This window comes from Chironomus tepperi, unplaced genomic scaffold, assembly GCF_022539635.2.
Source record: "Chironomus tepperi strain 1889 unplaced genomic scaffold, CSIRO-AGI_Ctep_v1 contig_161, whole genome shotgun sequence".
Classification (NCBI taxonomy): Eukaryota; Metazoa; Arthropoda; class Insecta; order Diptera; family Chironomidae; genus Chironomus; species Chironomus tepperi.
In genome coordinates this window covers 258,153-279,651 of record NW_027226283.1, presented here as the reverse complement: position 1 = coordinate 279,651, position 21,499 = coordinate 258,153, and the positions used below count along the sequence as shown (strand labels likewise).

At 30.5% G+C, this 21,499-nt stretch overlaps 1 protein-coding gene across 1 annotated transcript; it reads left to right on the top strand.

The window, feature by feature from the left end:
- Window positions 1-876: 876 nt before the first annotated feature.
- On the top strand, window positions 877-17,202 carry bowl (brother of odd with entrails limited). Its single transcript, XM_070637315.1, has 5 exons — window positions 877-1,603; window positions 5,524-6,275; window positions 6,341-6,349; window positions 15,083-15,118; window positions 15,216-17,202. The coding sequence occupies exons 2-5, from the start codon at window positions 5,545-5,547 to the stop codon at window positions 16,399-16,401; spliced, it is 1,962 nt and encodes a 653-aa protein (XP_070493416.1). The 5' UTR covers window positions 877-1,603; window positions 5,524-5,544; the 3' UTR covers window positions 16,402-17,202.
- The last annotated feature ends 4,297 nt before the right edge of the window (window positions 17,203-21,499 follow it).

The following is a 21,499-nucleotide window of genomic DNA, read 5'->3' as shown; positions in this document are numbered from 1 at the left end:
TTACAAAGAAAGGCTCGAATGGAAGCAATTTCGTATTTAATATTTTTATTAACATTATGAATATATATATTTTAAATCAAAAAATAAAAGAAATGTACCGAAAAGGTTAAATGCATTTCATTTCATGTGGATATACAATTTTTTTTTTTTGTTTCACAAAGAAGAGTAAAAAAAAGAGAAATACGAGGTTAAAAGAAAACATGCTAAAGAATGCGAGGCAAAGGAGAAAGAAAGAGAAAAAGAACAATATAAAAAAAGAAGGCAGCTCAGCTTCATCTGAAGTAGCAGACCTTTTTATATTCGATTTTTTTACTACTTTAACAGACAAGTTTTTTTTCTTGCTTATTTTTTTTGTCTTCAAATTGAACACATATATACATTATGGATATACATAGTATCGCCTCGGTATGTGTGGGCTCCAAGTAATCCATACCAAATACTTTATAAGATTTTTTTTTTTTTTATTAATTTTTTTAACTTTTAATTTGAAGACTAAAAAAAATTCTTATGAGCAGCAATGTTTTTAATTATGTTAATAATGATGCTAATTAATACTTGATGTATTCCGTCTTCGCATAAATCCAAAAGCTCCTTCCAATATACAAAAAAAAAAAACTCGTTTTTGTTCAAGTACGAGCTTTAAGGCTTTAATATGCTCAAATGTCGTTGCTCTTCTTTATGTGTGTGGATGTACAGACATAAGAAAAAAAATCTTACAAGACACACTGTAGTTGTTAAAGCTCACACGTATAGAAATGCCTTAATGGTATGCGGTAAAAAACTAGTTTTGTGTATTACACTTGTGTATTTTTTAAGCCATCTTAAAATTTTTTTACTTGTATCTGACTTAACTCATTCATTCGTGTTTTAGGAGTCAATGTGAATTGCGCATTTTTACGCTCGGATCATGTGAAATTCTTACTAAATTTTAAGAGTGCAAATATTGGATTAAAAAACGTTTCCATTAAAAGAATTGGACATAATTAATTAATGTGCATTAATAAATTCTATTTGTATTAATATTCATGTATAATATCACTAAATTTGTGCATTTGTGTATCAAATTGATAAAAAATTCATAGAAAAAATGTATACATGAAGTAAAAAAATTGTGTGCTAAAATTTGTGCCTTAAAAAAGTGTATTGTAATTTGTAAACTAAATGAATATGAATAAAAAATGAACATGCTGATAAAATAGATGCAAAAAGTACATCCTATGATGAAAAAAACAGCATAAAAAAATATTTCCTAGTGTTTTTTCCTGTCAAAAATTAAATAGGATTTAAAACATCATACTGGCTTTGCCTTTAAGGATTATTTAATTGTGAATTGCTTATGAGTTATGTAAATAAAAAAATAGAATTGAAATGGCTTTTCAGCAAGAGAGCATTAGAGTGAAAGAAAGATGAGAAAGAAATTTAAGGAAAGAAATCTAAAAGAATAAGAAAGAGAAGTTGTGTGTTTCTTGTATGTACTGCAAACAAATCTATACAATACCAAACGTCAAAGGCAGTTTTACAATATTAAACAATAGACTAAGTGGATTATTGGATTATTTTCGTGCCAGAAACAACTAAGCTTATATTGAAAAAGGAAAAAAAGGTAAATTTTGTATTCTTTAAAAAAAATCTTAAATTATTCATATAAATGGAATTGTCCAATAAGATTCATATATCATGAGATAATCTTAAAAGATATTGACACTTTTGAGAAATACTGCAACTGACTGCTACGCGCTAAGTCTACCCGAACTGTACATGTTTTTTTCTTGTCATTTACATGGCACTTACGTTGCAATTTTTATGGCAATTAACATGTAAATTGCGACTTGCATGCCATATGGCAACCGGTTGAATGTCAAAAATAATTTGTGCCGATCGGGTCTCTTGTGTACGAAGGAATGGAAGAGAGAAAGAAGGAGATACAAAAAAACAGAAGCGAATTTCATAAATTTTCTATTGCCGATTTACTGTATTATTTATTAATAATCTCTTTTAGTATCGAGATTGTCGAGTTGACACCAACGTTTGTTTTAGGAATAAAGTAGTTGCTTAAAGAAATTTCATTCATACGCCTACGTTCGCGTTACCATTTCGATACAGTAAATGTTCTAATATGTCATATATACATATATGTACACGGCGGAAAGGAAAAAGTTGTAATACATTAAATTGAGCAGCTTACTGTATAGTCGTTTCTCCATCTGCACATCCATTTGCAATGCCTAACAAAAAACCTGTTTTTTTTTAACTTGCAACAGTTTTTTTTCTCCTTTTTCACATTTAAATCTTATGTGGCTTCTTGTAATTGATGCACATAAAATCGTAACGATTTGCAATATAATATTATATTAAAATGTGCTGCCGTTTCGTCTATAATCTGAGTCACTATGAATGTGTGGGATAAACGATTTCTTTAAATCGATTTGTATAGTTTATTTCTGCCTTAATAATAAACATATCCCAAACTGGATAAAGTGAAACGAAAGAGTATTTCTTTTAATAAATTTAATAAATTAGCTTACCACAAGCTGAGTATATTATAGTGTGAATAGTAAATATTCATTGACAATTTGGAAGTCTTTTTTTTTAATTTTTATTGCCTATTCATTTTTGTTCATTGTTGCCTTTTTTAAAATAAAATTGAAGAAAAATAAAAAAAAAAAATATTCGCATCTTTAATGAATAGATAAAAGATATAATTTACACCTGCTTGAGTCATTAATAATAATTAAAGCTACTTCACTTCGCCTTTCACAATGGCAAGAGTGACGGAAGCTTCAAAATTGTTTTTGTCTAAAAAATTACTACTGAATACAATACATTACTAAATCTTTGTTGTTTTTGTGAACAATTATAGTCTTAAATGCTTGAGAACTCGCTGTTCATGAATATATAAGAATTCAACTCATCTGGAGTAACGTGCTAATTATGGCAGTATTAAAAAATTTTTAATCTACATTTTTTTATTATAATTTTTTGAAATTGCTTATTAATACTTAATTTAATTAGCTATGTGAGTGGATCAACATCATCATATTGACAATCACATGGCTTTACATCCCTAACAGGCAAAGAGCATGTTGCCATGAGCTTATTCTACTTGAATATACTAGTTAAGTTATTTTCACGTGTGTGCTCTTAGCTTACTGTCTTGAGAGCATGCTCGATGCTTGCTAGAGATATGTGCTAACTGACATATGAGTTAGAAATTATTGAAATATTCAGTCAGTAAATTTATAAGGGTTCTCGATATCGAGAATAAGTCTCTCCGATCAATAATTCTAGAGACCGAGACTTCGAAGAATTTCCTGAATTTCTAGAATTTTATGTAGAGTCGAGGCGACTCCTCCTAACAGAAAAGGAGCTTATTCACCTAAATTAGGGTGCAACTCACCTCATCTAAATGAGAATGGACCAACTTAAATGAACATAATCGATCAATATAATTAAGCATGTTGAATTTTTTAAGCGTACTCATGTGTATGCTTTTTGTCTGTTCGGATTCATACAAAAATAGAGTCGACTTTGAGCTTTGATTTCCAGTCTCAGTCTATATCTCGAAAATTCAACGAAACCGAGACTTAAGGAAACCCAAGAAATTTGCCACCGTTCGACAACAATGTGAACAGTGAGTCACTTAAAGCAGCATTAAGTTTCATACTTAAATTTCAATATTTTTGGCATAAAACAGAAAATTTCATTTTATTTCCAATGATAAGACTTAATGTCTCTTAAAAAGTTCGAAATTATCTGTAAATCTTCATTTCCAAATTTCAGACATTAAAGATGTCAGTCAAAAATTCAAATTTAGAAGTAACGGAGGATTTATCAATCCAGAAAATCTGAGTGCGAATTTAAATGAGAGAGACGATTTTATTATTTTCGGATAATAAGTTCTTCTTACGTGTTCTTAACGAAACACATCTCTCTTAATTAGATTTAATTAAATTGAGTTGATTGGAAATAACCATTAACACTTTTACATTTTATCGTGCAAACGAGAAGAAAAAAACACAGAAAAGTGGAAAGATAAAGAAGCAAAAAAAAAGAATGTTTATCTTTCTTCTAAATCTATGGGATGCTGACTTGTGTCAGTGTGTGTTGTAAATTTTTTTTGTGTTCTCTACATTATTCCATCACAAAAGAAATTCCAGAAGAAGTATAGAATAGTTTACTTCATTATTTAGTTTGACTGTGCGTGTAAGACAGAATAATAAAGATAGATGACTTGTTTCATTTTTACCTATTGAATCTTTGGTTCCTACTCTTTTTGATTCTTATGCATTTCGTCTACCATATATTTACATATGCTATACATCTACGATGTATGCGGTATATCGTATTGTTAATCGGAATTTTAAATAGAACTTCTTAAATTTTAATTAGATGCTTGAAGCAATTTAAGAAATTTTTCTTTCAAACACCTTGATTGTGTATAAAAGTCGTTGTGTACACAATGTATGAAAATTATGCATGCCTATTATAAGCATTCGGTGTGGATATATGCACATATGCTTTGTATAACTTAATGGTAAATTATGGCTAATAATAAATTCATGCTACGGACATGTCAGTGTCGAAAAAAGTCGACATTTTTGAAAAAAGTCGACCTTGCGTCGAATTTGGAATTTTTTGCATATTTTTGTCTAATTTTAACATTATTAATCATCTATTTTAACTAAAGATTGATCTACAAACAAGATTTGTTCAATTAAACCTTGTTATTCGGCGAAAATTAACTAAAATTAGTGAAAATTTGACGGTTATTTTGAAATTCAAACGAAAAATAACGGCTAATTTCGACATGTCCGTAGCATGAATAAATTCATGAGGGAGATGCTTTGAGGTGCAAAATTTTACTAGAATTTTAATTATAGTTATTAATAATTACATGGTGCAATGGATTTTATATGCAGATTAGCTTCCATAGAATCAAGAAATCGTTACAGTAAGCTTTAATATAATAGCGCATTAAAGAAGATTTTCAGTAAGACTCTTTGATCCTGATTTGCTCATACTAATTAACAATCATAGCAATAGTTACGTAAATGATAATTTTACTGCGATAAAATTATCAAAATGAAGACGTAAGGCACTATCGAATGATTTAAAAAGCTATAAAATGTGATATTTTCTGTCATTAATTGAATTAATTTAATACTCGAAAAACTTTCTAACAAAAAATCGAAAGGTTTCTGCACGATAGTAATCAAAAGCAGTTAAGATTTATCACTTTATATTTATTATGGTCTCAACTCATCTAAATTTAAAAGCTTTACATTTTAAATCATTTGTGAAATTTGTCAACTATAATTTGGTATAAAAAATTCTTGACTTCGTTTTTATAATTCAGAAATATTGCACCAATCAAGTGGTTTAAACTTTATGATACATATCTCCTCTCATTCCCGATGATAAAAACTTGATTTGCGAATTTTATGGTGTCCATAAACTTTTTTTTATTTAAACAAAGTTTTCTCCTATAATGATTTTAATTCCGCTTATTTTGACTACTTTCAGGGAATAACAGAGTTTTAAAACATGCCTACAGAGGGTGCAATAGACGATCATAGCGGGATAGCTTTATCTCGATCGTCACGAATAGAACAATTTATGCAAGGAGCCTCACCATCACATAGATCTTCCTCATCTGGTGGTCGAGCATCATCAACATCAAGTTTTGATGGACAAATAAATTACCCACATATAAGTGGCCTCCCGAATAGAGAACAGCAATCAGCTTTCGTTCCTGTGTTGCCATCACGAAATCTCCGACCGGGATTATATCCATCTATGCTAGACTCTATGGATAGTAAAGATGGTGGATCAAAACGTAGTACAAATTTTGAAATTATGGCAATGATGGCTGATAAACGAAAAGAATTGGCCATTAGAGAAGCAGCAGCTGTGATGTTATTACCAAGAAATCAAAACAATGGTAATTCCTCACAACCGTCGCCAAGTATGTATCCGCCATCATTTTTATCATCAGGTCCTTCTCCTACAACACCAGGTTCCTTTACATTCCCACCTACACATATTGGATTATATCCACCTGGTGTTGCACCAGGTTTACATGCTAATCTCGATCGTCGACTGCTAAGAGCACCTGGACGTGCTTCAAGACCAAAAAAGCAATTTATTTGCAAATTTTGTAATCGACAATTCACAAAATCATATAATCTATTAATTCATGAGAGAACTCACACCGACGAACGTCCTTATTCCTGCGACATCTGTGGCAAATCATTCCGTAGACAGGATCATTTAAGGTATGAGAAAAATAATAATTGAAAAAATATTAATAAATCTAATAATTTTATTTTTTATCTTACAGAGACCATCGGTAAGTAAAAGTTCAAATATACACGACACCATTCGAATGGAAAGTTGAAATACTTTCAAAATATCAGCTAAAGATATCGATCAATTTCACATGTGTTCACATGCACGCGTATGTAGATATTTTATTACACTCCTTTATTAAAGTTATATAGAACCTAACTTTTCCTCATAAATTACATTCTGAAAGAAAGATTTCGGATAGAACGGAAAGTATCCGTTTCTTTCCTATCCTCTGAATACATTAGAATGATGCGTAAATTATGCTGAGTACATAATCATAAGAAACTACGTACATAAATTTATATCGGCAGCATTAATTTATTGTCGTAAGAATCTCGGTCTAGAAATTGAAAATTAGGGACACTTGGGCATCAAACTTATGATTGCGATCGAAAGAATTTCAAGATATTGAAAAAGAATCGAACAATAAGATTTCGTACAATAATGGCTTACATCAACGTGAAATTAATTCTAAACTATTTCAAAAAGTGAACGAACAATAAAAACGAAATTAGAGAAATAAGTAATCTACTACGCGAGAGATTCCAAAACGATGAGTCAGAGATGGAGGCTTCATATACAAAAAGATACATATACAATACACATGCTGTAAACCGATATAACTTATAATTTTATAGAGAGGTTGAGATTCTTTTATGTATTACAATTACCGTGTAGTTTGAAATATTGAGTAAGAAATTATTATTAAGAGGAGAAGAAATCAAGAAGACGACTATGCTTTATACCCAAAAAGCGTTAGCGCATTTTTACAAAGGAATGGAAAATTTTTATTTTTGTTGAATTTTCGCATGTTTCTTAATTGCTTGAAATTTAAGATGTCTTAAATATTTATACTAATGCAAACTTATGCTCTTCGTGTCATTTGTCGTCATGATAAATTCTCAGACACAAAAACAACACTTTTTTTTTAAAAAAAAAAATCTTGTTAATGTAATTAAATTTTAACAAGAACATTTATAAAATTAAACTTGTTGATAAGAACAAAAAAAAGTTGTTTAAAAAAGTTGGTAAAGAGTTTTATACAAGAACCCTTGACATTCGGGTGCCTACTATGCATTTCGCTATTACATCTTGAGATTGTTTTGTCATGCCAAAAAAAGTTTAATTTCTTCAAGATCCTTTTTGTTTAAATTAAATGAACAAAAATTAAGAGACTTTTTAAGTATTTAACCGATAGGCAAATTGCTTAGACTCTGAAATCAATTATTAATTTGGAATTAAAGACATTGAAGCAGATTTTTGTAAAGTTCAGACCCTCTTACCGCAAGTTGACCATTTTACGCTACCTTGTACATAAACTGAATATGAGATCGTTCGTAAATTAGATGACGCATATAGGGTAAGGAATTTCAATACCAAGACTAAGACTTTTGAGTCTCGGTCTAAAGATATGCCGATTCACTTTCCAAGCTAGCCAAAGTGGTCCATTTGAATTACGTTCCTAAGGAATATCAATGTAATACATATGGAACATTTAGGTTACATGGGTTGGAGACTTGCTCTCGGTCCCAGTCTCAACCTCGGTCTCGAAAATTCATCAAAACGAAGCTTTGGGCACCCTAATAAGGGGATAGGGGTGAGCTACACATTCGTGGAATACAAATTTTCATTACCAACCTGAACAGCCAAAGAGACCGCTCTAAGGTATCATAGTCGTAATTCTATACCATGAAAGCATGCTCTTTGCCTGTTAACGCAAGTGTTCCAGTACAAGTGTGAAGACACTACTTCTATCGCTACGTAATTTCCGAATGCTCCCTAACTCAAAAGACTAATTCAAAAAGTTAAATAAGCATAAATTATTCACATAATTTCTTATTCTTTAGCCACTGGGTTGCAAAGTGTTTTATGTTAAACAACAGGAAGGGTTAAAACTTACTTACATATTCCTTATCTGACTGACTAAATGCTATCTTTTAACATGAGCAGCTTGTGTAGCTCGGGGTGTATTTCAATAATACCGAAATCCTTTAATTAATGCCATTGTGAAAGCGAGAACACAAAAAATGAATTTTAATTATTGTTCTCTACATTAGGTCTGATGATATAAATAATAGAGAAAAAAAAAGACATGACGAAAATTTTTAATTACGGAACATTATTCTATATCCATCTCATATTAATAATCCTTCATACAATAAATGATGTATTTTTTTTTTTGTTTTTTGAGAAGCAAGAAAAAGGTAGAAAAAAAAAGTCAAGGAGAATAAGAAGAAGGAGATAAAGAATGAAAGAACAGCAGAATGAAATTTACTGCTTACTTAGTACATGAAATATAAAATGGTAATCATTTTTCTTTAAGTGCTGCTTTAAAAAACAACACAGAATAGCATCTCTCGTGGACGTAGAGTGTTGTGAGGTGAGCCAGAAAAATAAAAGCAGAAAGAAAAAAAGAGATAAAAAAGAGAAGAAAAGTAAATGTCTTGGTATCGGTTTTGAAATACATCGAAGGGTCAGTCGCATCGACAGACTCGCTTACTTAAATTCAATTATAATGTATCGATAGTAAGTTAGTGCTTGAGCCCCTGGAAATTCCACGAACCGCACGCGGGACGGTGCTTTTCTTTCACGTCGCGTTACGTTTTTTGCCTTTTAAAATGAATGATTGGAGGGAATCTTTAATGTATATCGCTGTAAAAACCCGTTTCAATCGCTTTAATCATTTTTTTTAGATTTTTTTTATATTTTACTTCTTCTTTCTTGATCGATTTGAGGCTGGTACGAAATATTTGTATATTTTAATTGAAATGAATAAAAAGAAGAAGATGGAAGCTGGTGTAATGGAAAGAAACAGTGATTCTATCAACATGCAATGTATGTGAAATAAGATATCTTTTTAATATACAATGACTGTGTTAAATTGTAATTACTTTGAATTTTTTTGATAATTACATCTTAGACATGATATAAATGTTTATGAAAAGAAAATGGGGATCGAGCCTTACAAACGAATATTATACTATTGATGCCTTCAGAAATTACTATGTAGATATTGAATCAATACAGTCGCATATCCCAGAGTAACACTTAACGCTCAAATATCTGAAATTATATTAATACTAAAATCATTTCTGTGTAATTGTTTTGTTGACTTTTCATCATGAGAGCTAAAGAAAAAATTAGGTTTTTTTTTTCTTCTCTCTTTAGCGCTGTAAATTTCCAAACAATCATACCTAAAAAGCTAAATAAATGTTTGCCGAAGATCTTTTTATTTCTTCATATTTTTTAAAAGAGTTTTCAAATAAAAAAAAAAAAAGATTTTAAAATCATATAATGGTTAACGTTGCTGTTTAATTTACAATATTTGAATTGAGTTATGTTTTTTGTGGAACCTTAAAAAAGCTGAGTTGACTTAGACTTTTAATTTATGCTCACAATGCTCCTCGATGTTCTGTGAAATCTGATGTAGATTTTCATGGCTGTTTAAGTTTTAACTAACGAATTATTATAATTGAGACATTTAATTTGATAAGCATGTAGTTTATACAGCACTAGAGAGCTATTGCTAAAATAGCATCCAAATTATTCCTATGACGGCAATTTAGTCTTTATTTTATAAAATTAGGATTTTAATATCTTAATAAAACTAATAGCACAACCCGAATTGCACAAATCGGTTAGTCGATCTAAAAAACGACTCCAGATCAGCGTTACTATGTCTTGTTGCTAGAAATGGTTTAAATCTGACACAATAACATAGTAACGCCGACCTAGTGCCAGAGTTTAGATTGAATAACCGACTTTTGCTACTCGGGAAATAATGCAATTTTGAGTTATAAGCACGTATGACTGTATCGATGTAACTGTTGCAGTTCCTGAACTTTTTTAATAGTTTTCAAAATACAAGTTAGGAATTTTAATAGTCACAAATTTGGCACGTCATGTATTTAACAATAAAAATATGGGTTAATTGAAATAGAAGTCGTGCACATATTTACTTACATCCATTTGACTACTAAATATTAGAAGTATGTATGTAGATATCCTAAATTAATTTTTCTTACAAATTCTGAATATCTTTAATCTTAAAGATGTCATATTATGTTCATTCTGACTACATGGGACCTTAGACAATTTCGTGTAAAACATCCGTATATAATTTCCATGTATCGCTTCCATTTGAGAAGATTACATATTCATGGTACATTATTGTCTAAGGAATTGGACGATTTTGTTCCGACCAATTCATGGGCCAGTTTTAATTCTTTTGTATACATGAAAAAATTAAAGATTAGTAATTTTAGACATCGGGTGGACAAAATGTTAGAACTAGCCAGCTTGATGGCTAGCAACTTGATATTAACATGCCAACATCTAGTGACTTTCGTCTACTCGTGGTTTTTGCTAGAAACTGTTGTAAAACTAATATTTGTTTCAAAACAAAGATACGGTCAACCATTCGGTTCATCGATCAAAAATCCGGACCAAACCGACGTAGCTCCCAGGCTGAGAAACTGGCTTCGGTGTTTCGCGGTATTTCATGGTATTTGAATAAAGTTGGCGGGATTATTGCCTGGTTTTTCAGCTAACCGCAACTCTGCCTTGGTACGGGTTTTTATTTGAATCTGGCACCATCCTAGAATTACCCCAACCTATCGCGGAAGCAAATTGTAGTCTTAAGCCAAATTGATTTATATTGACATAATTTTGTGTACGTACACGTGTTGCTATAAAGGTTATAAATTTCTCTTGAAAGTATCCTATGAGATGATAATTCAGGTCAGGTTTATACATAGAGAAAGAATTAATATCCCAAATGCCTCATCTATAAATCATTAAAATTATTTAATCCTCGAAAGAATTTGCAAAGCCTTTCTATACACTTTTGGCCAGAATGAATTTTGATTTTTGGCTACTAACTTCTTATGATGTTTCGAAAAATTTCCAATAAGTTTGTAGGAAAAGTTTTTAGAAAAAGCAAAGCATAGAATATTGATTTTAAAAACGTTTAGAAATCTTTTCATTTAAAGGTAAACGAATTTTTGATGAGTTAAATGGGTTGTATGCTTTATCTCTACGGTAACATTTAATACATGTAAAGATATGTGAATATATTTGTAAATCATGTTAAATAAAAATCTCGTTATCATTATTATGAGATTCCATATAAATCTTCATGAATCTAAAAATATACACATGTTGCAGTCTATAGCAACAGTTTAGAGAAGAAAGAATGTCTGCAACTGCAAAAACAATTAAATCAATTTTTTCTGCTCGTATGCTGTATTTTTTTAAGCAGAAATAATTCCTCTAAAACCTTTTTTTAACATGCGATTAATTTCCAATAATTTTAAACTTGTTAAAATTCAGTCGAAGAGTAAACAATTTGAATATCCTTTAATCTTTTACCGCTATTAGGTTTCAAATAAAATTTCAACTGCATCAGACTGTGACATTTTTTTTTTGTTAATATTTCATCAGCTCATATACTGTGCTGTATTAAAATTGTTTGACATGCTTGAAAAACGTAGACGAATCAGAAAGGTATAAAGTTTGTAGGCATACATAAAAATAGTACATTTTGGAATGTCGATTCGGTTTCTATGGAATTAATGATATAGATTGATGATAAGTGATAGGAGAGAGAGAGAATATGTGATACATAAGCAACAGAAATAATGTCATATAGTAAATTCCTCTGCATCATTTCCTCCAATAAAGGACTTGAATAAATAAACAAAAAAGTTATTAAAAATAATTAATTAAAATATTTCCAAATAGAAATAACTGCCAAAGTGAGGTGAAAATTTAATTAACTCACCGTATAATGCGTTAAGCTAAGCATGGACGCTGAAAGAAAATTATCAAAATGAGAAGTTATAATAACAATCAAGATCGTTTAATTATGTAAATCGTGACCGGTTTTTATAGTCTCTGGATGGATGGAAGTTTTTTTTAATACTATATATACAGCATTTTCTCTAAATTTCTTTGTGTATATATCTTGGCTGTTTCATACATTAAAAGGAATGTGGGATAGTTTTTTTTTTCTTTGAATTGATGTTAAAAATATAATTTGGAATTTCTTCTATCTCCTATTTTCTTCTTTTGTTTTGTTCTTTCCACAATAAAAAAAAAATTTATAAATTAAATCCATAAAATAAATTCGGTAAATACAGCTACTATCTTTTTTTGTTTCGAGTATATTCGATATAAACTACCAGTTTGAGTCTTTAAACAAGATTAGTGATATGACTCACTTATTTATCGATTCTTTTAAGATAAAGCTTTTGATATGAATTTTAATTCATAATTTGAAATCATTCAAGTCCATACGGGTTGAGTAGAGTCGACATAAATTGGTCTGAATGTCATAAAATTAAGAAAAGAAGAGTTTCCTGCCTGGCTGCAAAAAAAAATCCTAACAACAGAAATATTTTGTGACAGTTAAATGATTGTCATGTGGCTAATAGAAAAGATTATCAGAGTCTGGTCTTTTTTTTGGAATAATTTGGTTTGGGACTGTTAGATTGTTAGGTGACGATAGAAACCGATTTTATGAGCCCCCCTCCCTTGGTAGCTAAAAACGTCCATTGTCTGAAATGTAGAAAATGTACACCCTTTCCCCCACCCTTGATCCAAGACCGTTACCTAACAAGTGAATGATCCCTTTCATATTTTGTGATAAATAAGGATTGTGGCTATGAATTTCATTAAGCATTTAATTTAGTTTCTTTAAAAATGTCTGGAACAAATTGTTGAATTTTACAGCAACTTTTTCCCAGCGACACTAATGAAATAATTCCCTCATGATTCCATTTCCATTATATGGAAGCTACTTTCATGTTCTCATATATAGTCGCTTGGGAGTCGAGTGAACTGGTTAACCATAAACCATAATTTTATTCTGGAAATTATCAAAATTAGGTAGAAAATTCTACAAAGATACTTGAATGAATTTCTTGGTCAGATGAGCTGATTACTTGAAGAGTTTATGTATAAATCATAATGTTATAAATTTCCCTTGTTCTTCATTTCTCATCTACATTGCCATGACAATTTATGTAAAGAATATCTTTACTGATAAGTCCTATTGCAATTTATCTGCTCTTAAGAGCTTATGAAAGTTTCTGTTGGAAACATTATTTGCATTAAACTCGAAATGTTGTTTATGTTTATGTGCTGAAAATTTTCTTTCGATATCACGAATATCTTGTAATAATAACCATATCTCAGCATTGCATTCTGTCGTCAATAAATAAGGATTATATTTTTAATCCAAACGTTTAATTTCTTATCAATTTATTCTAATCTTCAAATTTATAATCACTCAATTCAGGAAAAAAAGAATGTACTCAAATATTTTATTCTTCATTCTTATTTCGGATTCATTCATGAAGATGAGATGACAAACCTGTTTACAACAAATACTCATCTCTGAAATTTATTTTATTTCTCATTTTTTAAGAGGCTGCTACATCATACTCTCCTGCCATCAAAAAAGAAAAAAAAAATCTCAAATAAAGAACACATTTATTCAATTTTGCACGAAATTTATTGTTTTATTATGCAAATCACTCCTCTGAAGCTTATAGTCCTCTGTTTGTTTCTCCGTTTTCATTTCAAATTCGCTCTGGAATTTTGTTTGCTTTTTTATAACGTAAATATCATTCATTTTTGAGTTCGTGTATGGAACGGTTAGTGAAGATGATATATTAAATTAAATATCACTTTAAAATATTAAAATGCAATAATTATAAATAAGGAATAACTTTTTTTTATAGTCACTCCTTTTTTATATACTTCAATAACTTGTCTTTTGTGGTCAGCGCAACTGTTGTTTAATTCATGGAAATTTTATGGCGATTTTATTTGAATGTATGGAGACAAAATGCTACTGCAACAGAAGATGCTACCCGTTTTTTTATATACGATTGTTTTGCTGCTGAACAAAATAAGGCAGTATTTTTAATATTCACAAGAAATTGATATAATTGGAAACATTTGTAGCTTCTTATCTTCTTGCATTAAATGAATATTTATGAGTTTTTCGGGTAATCTAACCTGGATCAAAGAAAACGGCTACAGCCAAAATTAAATGACGTGATTTTATCTATAACATTTAAGCCTCATATCCTGAAAGCTTTTAAATGGTTAATTATTAATAAAATTTGAAAAATACACTCACTTGAATCTTCATCAACAAACAGATGTTATAAAAAATATTTTAAGGTCTTTGGCCTCTTGAATGAGTACGAAATTAGATATGATACAGCTGATATTGCAATTTTAGTAACAATTGCATGTCTCTCATAAAACTTTTGAATGAATTTTTTTATTTCATAAAATTTTTTTTGTTCCAGAAGCATAAAGGGATTCATTCATTGTCTTTTTTTATGAGAAAAGTTGATAAAGCATGTAGTTGTGCATGTATTTGCACTTAGAATTCTTATATTATCGATCCATCTGTCTCATTTCAACTTAATATCAATCAATCGAATCAATGTTAACAAATAAGACATAATGAAGACAATTAAGTGATTGTCAAGAGCAATTAAAAGTTTGAATTTTGCTAATAAAGATTTTTTCATTCCATTTCATGATCTGCTTTTAAGTTGTTCCGATGTGCTTAAATATAATGACATGACATTTAAAAATAAAATACATGCACACATGTGAAAGAGATTAACTTACTAAATATCTTGATAAATTAATTGTTAATTTTGGCAACCATTTTGATGAACAATTTTTGCTTTTTTTTAATCCTCTCTAGATACATCCATTCTAAGGAAAAACCATTTAAATGCAGGTAAGATATCGTCTGAATATTGAAAACTTTTTATTGACGAATTATTATGACTTTGAGCCAAAAAATTTAACGATTTATTTTTTTTAATTTATTGCAGTGAATGTGGCAAAGGATTTTGCCAAAGCCGTACATTGGCTGTGCATAAAATTCTTCATATGGAAGAGTCACCACACAAGTGTCCAGTTTGTAACCGCAGTTTTAATCAACGTTCGAATCTGAAAACACATTTGTTGACTCATACAGACCATAAACCCTATGAATGTAGTTGTGGTAAAGTTTTTAGACGTAATTGTGACTTGCGTCGCCATGCACTAACTCATGCCGTAGGTGATGTACCAGGTTTAGAGCATAATGACGCAAATAATGATGATATACATAATATAAGTGATGGAGAAGAAGATACAGTATTAGAAGTAGATTCACCACTCAATTCACCTCGAGGCGGTGCTCGATCTCCATCTCCAATGAATATGCCAGTTTCGGCTGAACTTCAAGATGAAAATGATGAACATGATAATATTGATCCCGAAAATGAAGAAATAGAAATCGAACAACCACCTACACCAGCACCAGAAAAGACAGAAAAAGATATAATGGCAATAACACATTGCCATCATGAAAGATCAAGTGGATCGCAATCGCCATACACAATGCGTCCACAAAACTATTATGACCGTGAGATACGCTACAGGTCTCCAACACCGACACCCGGTGGATCAAGCAATCTCATTTCATCGCAATATTTATCGCAATCTCAAGATTCATTAAATTCAGCTCACATTTATTCTTCAAATAGCCGAGGCGATATTTTCATGCCAATGCTACATGTTCGTCGTGATTTGCATCACAAATTGAATCGTTCATCATCTACAATAACAAGTGGCTTAGTCGATCATTCTACACCGAATTTCTTAAGTTCTATTCCGCTTCGTAAACGACCTATTGGTAGTGATGGCGAGCCATACTTACCATCCTTATCACGTAATATTGGACTTTATAACTTGAATCGAAATCACTCATTGTTGAAATCTACAGAAGAACTTTTAGTAGCTCCTAGTATTCCATCTGACTCAAGTAATTCAAATCAAGATGCTGGACATTCTTCATCAATGATGGGCTCTCCGCCAATATTATCGCCATCTCAAGCATCATCAACATCAAGTTCAATTTCAACCGGTAGCACATCACAAACAACTACAACACCAACAAATCCGCAACCTTCAGCTGTTGCAGCACCACCAAAACGCACTGGTTTTAGTATAGAAGATATCATGCGTCGATAATTGTAACTTTTAATTAGTTAATTGTTTTTAATATGTAAGTCAGTACAAATCATTGCATTCCTTCATATAAACTATCTTTTATAGATTAAGTATGATAGATATTAAGTGATAAGCCTTTATAAAGACATGATTGAAAATATTTAACTGTTTTTGAGCTTCCATTAAATGAAATTTGTGTTAAACACAAAAGTATTTTTTTATATACAATCAGACATTAATGTCATGATAGGATAGATGAGAAACCCAGGTCAAAGTTTCATTACAAATACGAAAGCATTTATTTAAGAAAAAAAGAAAGAAATTGAAGCAGAATAATCATTAGGATTATAAAATTTTTCTAAGTGATCATAATTTGTTAAATGTAAGTTAATTAAGTTAGGTAAATTACCGCAAGTTAATAGAATTACTGACTAATTAGAATATGCCATAAACTTTTTTGTCTACTTTTTTTTGTACACGATAATAAGCCTTTTTCATTTTTAATTATCATTGAATTGTGTAAGACCGAACAACACATATGAAGAAGACTCCGCCAGCTTTTAAGGTTTTGTAGCATAGACGGTCCCTTAAGATGTTTGCAAGTATCAAGATCAAGCCAATGTTTCAATTATGATTGTGCCTAATAACACCATAAACTTGAGATCCATGCTTGCTTACGTCTTTTGGGGACTGCCTACGTTACAGCTCAGCTATGTCTCTTTTATGAACATCAAATTAAAAGCCGTCTATTTTTGGCAGCCTTATGGACGCCAAACGGAGGCAACTTCCATTTGGTATCAATAAAAAAGTTTAAGTTGAGCCTTTAAAGATCCGTGGCGGAGCCTTCATCATTTGTGTAGCTCGGGATAGAATTATAAATTCAATGAGAGATCTCTTCATTGTGTTTATATAGAATTTCATATTTTGATAGTGAATAGAGGATAATTCTAGGTAGCTGATCAAAGTATTAGAAAATTTTAAAAATGTATAAAAAGAAAATGATGAATAAAAGTATATTTTTGGAAATATAATTGGGATATAATCTTACTGATAAAATTGAACATATAAAATGTAAATGAGTAAATCATGAAAATATTCAATTGTGTGAGAAGGATTTACCTTATAAACCGTAGTGAAATCAACAACAGACAAAAAAAAATTGTTGGATGAAGATAAATTTTATGACTATAATCGGATTTGGTAAGCATTTGAAGATTGTAGCAGATGATTTTCAAGATTTTTCTTTCTCCCTCTTGTGCTGTGCTCGTATAATCTTCTTTGCTGAATATTCGATAGCGTTTTTTTTTTCTTTGAATTTAGTAGCATGGTCATAATTTTAATCATTCATGACTCTTAATTATCATAATCACAATGACTTTTGAACAATTTATGTGCACTAAGCAACTTTCTTGGTTCCATTCCAGTATGATATATTCCACCTGCTTCCAGCCAACTTCATCTATAGATGAGAAGCGAAGGACATTATTTTGAGGATTTAATTCTTTTCAACTCTCCCATACCCCGTTCTGTATATTTTTTGCATACTTAATTATTACTTCGGTTCTTAAATTTAATTGGCACTATTAATTAACTCGTAAACTTCTTTTGAATTTTTTTAAAATTATCTTCTCTGCACTCGCCTTAAAACTTGTTGGCATACAGACTTTAAGTGATTATGAATTAAATAAAGAAAAATACTTAATAAGCCTTAATAGCATTAATTATTTTTCTGACATACATTTTCGCCTTGATTTTACACATATGTATCTTTCCTCTGAAATATTAAATGCGAAACATGTGTAGAGTGTAATGGAAAAAATGAGTTGTATATTCATAACTTTTCAGGATAAGGAATGATTGAGGCGCATTTTTATGTCGGTCTTGTTGAAGTCTTATTTACGAATGATTCACGAGTATAACTAACTTGTTAAACAATCAAAGATCGACTCAGGTCTTCGTGAATATGATATTAAACCGAGACCAGCATCATGGCAGAATCACATCGGTCTGGTGCAAGTTATTGGATTAAATAATCGATTTCTTCTTTTCAGGGATTAATTTACGAATATATGTGGTCTGTAAACTTACTTTGTTACCTTATATGTCATTAATGGTTCACAGTTATCCTTAAACTTTGCTCATAGTATGCTATATCTTTGACTACTTATAACCATTATCCGGTAACTACTGACAATGAAGGGTGCTCACATTAACTTAACAACTGGACATACAGCCAACTAATCACAACCTGTTTCACTAGGGAATTAGTTTAAAATGCTGCAAAAACTCCCTAGTTAGCAGAAATACTTTAGAACTGGTCATGAACTGGACATTGACTTGCCATCAACTAGTTATAACATATTTTTATCCACTCGCTACCATTAAGTAAGACAGCCAGCTACCTCTGTCAGTCAGTCATCAATTCGCATATACAACCTAGAGTATCATGTTCAGACCTATCTATCTACAACAAAGGACTTCATGTTCTTCTGAGAGGTCAAAAATCTGCAAAATTTCAATCATTTCTTGACTGTAAATTTCTAATTCAAACAAAGTTTCAAAGCACAGTATGATAAGATAACTTTCCTGTATATTGACTCTACAAAAAAAAGCAAACATCAGACTAGAGACTTCTTGATTTAAATATAGATTTGAGTATGCTGTTTTTTTTAACATACTCAAGAAAAAAAAAATTAAATTAATGATACTTACATGAAAGATCATTAATATTTTATTCCTCTATATATATTTATTTCTGCAGAACGGCAGAGATTGAGATTGTTTTAGAGTGATTATATTCTAAAATGAAAAAAAAAGAACTTGATATATCTGTGGACTCGAAAAATACCTTTGTTGTTTTTTATGTATGTTCTTCTCTCTTGCAAACGCTTGAAATTATGCTGATAAATTGTAGCAACACTAAGAGAGCAGGAGAGTCCATTATGTGCTTAAAACGGTTGTATAGTATGTGATGTCGGTGATGATACATGAAATATCACGCAAGTGAAGGAGAAGCAGAAAAAAAATCAAATATATTAAAAGATTCTTATTTTTATTTCAAATTTTTATCCTTCACTGATCAATCATTATTAAAATGAGTTTCGATCAAAGAGAATATAAAAAAAAGTTTTTAATTACAGCATACGGCATAAAGTGAAAGAGGAGTATGAAGAAAAAAAAGTAGTAGAAGGCATCTGAAGAAATTACATCTACATTCTGATCAGTCCTCAAAATACAGTATTCATTAATTTAAAATTGACAGAGAGAGAGCAGGAAATCTGTATCAAATAGCTACATACTTTATGAAAAGAAAAAGAGATGAAACGGGAGGCGAATACAGTGATTGAGAAACTTCTTACAGCGTTTTTAAATTAAAAATACATTTTTTCTTTGTTTTCAATCACTTGGTGATCTCTTAATATGTATTGGGAGAAAATTTAAATTATTAATTTCACAGCAAGATTTTAAAAAAAGATTTTTTTTTCTTCTTGCTTACCGATTTTCAATAAATTTCTTACATTATGAAGCACTGGCGTAATGATCTTGTTCCATAATGATATAGCAATTTTACCTTTACCTTTACTTTTGTGATTTTTTTATAGGTTTTGTCTGAAGTATTTTGTGAGCTTTTGAATTGCTTGGATTTGCATTTAATACTCCAACATATGTAATTCTGCTTGTTGGATCCTATTAAATTTGACATTATGGATTTTAAGAACTGGATTATATTTCATTGAGACTTATCGTCTACCTGTTTTCTGCGGAAGTTTTTAAAAATCTCATTTCCCGAGCGACATAAAATGAGTTCCTTATTTCCACCAAAAAACGCCTTTCTGTGGCATCCATATGACTGCCAAATGTAGGATTTCATTGGATGTTAATACAAGAGCTTTGAAGGAATCTTAAAATCTTAAGAACCATAGAATCCCCACTTGACGGGGTAAATAAAATTCTGCTGGTCATGTTTGACAGGAATTTCAGGAGAAGGCGGAATAAAAATGGTAATTGAATCAATATCATATCTCTATGCTTTGTGGGATTTAACTCTAGTATCTTAAAATATTTCAAAACCTTTTGGTAGAAAGTTCGGTTAAATTTTCTCCCTAAAGACGATCATGAATATAAGTGAGATATTTTCGACGCTTCCATATAGATTATAATTTCAACAATCGGTAAGACAACTTGTCTCTTAAATTGCAGCTAAAATTGGCTCAAATCCTCCTTTGATGCTTGCACATGGACAAAATTATATGGCGCTTATTAAAAGTATTGATAGTCAAATTTCTTTGATGGTGTAATTGTGACTTTTTAATTGTTTGAAACACCATCAATTATTGGAACAGGCCTGTACATCTAATTTAAGCGAGCCCTGTTTGAAACCTTAATAATTAGGAATGAGAAGGTTTGAAATATCTTCTCAAAAACCCCTTAAAAAATTGAATAATTCAGTTCAAAAAAGGGAGGAGGATTAAACTTCAATGCTGAGGTCTACCAATGAAATTTTATAAATATCAAAATTAGCCTGATTAGAATCAAATTGAACCGTCAATATCCATTACTATAACTCTTAAAAATCTTCTATTATTTCATTACCATCGAATTCTTTTTGCATGTCTAAGTGGGTAAGATTCTTATTGCTGTTAAACGTTTTTTTAAAAAAAAAACTTTCCTGTAAGCAAGAATAGCATGTGAAATGATAAGACCAATCTCTATCAGTTTTATTCTCATTAATTGCATGTATAGTGCAGCAAGGGTATTTTTACTGTATGTTATTCCAAATTCTTTTTCTTGAACCATCGTGAAACCTGTTTCTGATTGTTTTCTTATTATTTCATGTTATTTTGTCTTTTTTTTCTTATGTAGCCTGAAAATTTAAATGCATTTTTATATATTTTATTTTATATTTTTCTTTTGCGGTCATCTGTGCCTTGATATTATAATGTCTTTGACAATATTTCTTACTTGCTCTAAAAAAAGAACATTTAATCGAATTCTTCTACACTTTTTCGTTTTTCTACTCAGGCTTGCTACATCCAGTGCAGTAAACTTGTCTGCACAAAATAGCAATATCTGTATTTTTCAATCAAATCTTAAAAGTATAATCAAAAGAATCACGTTT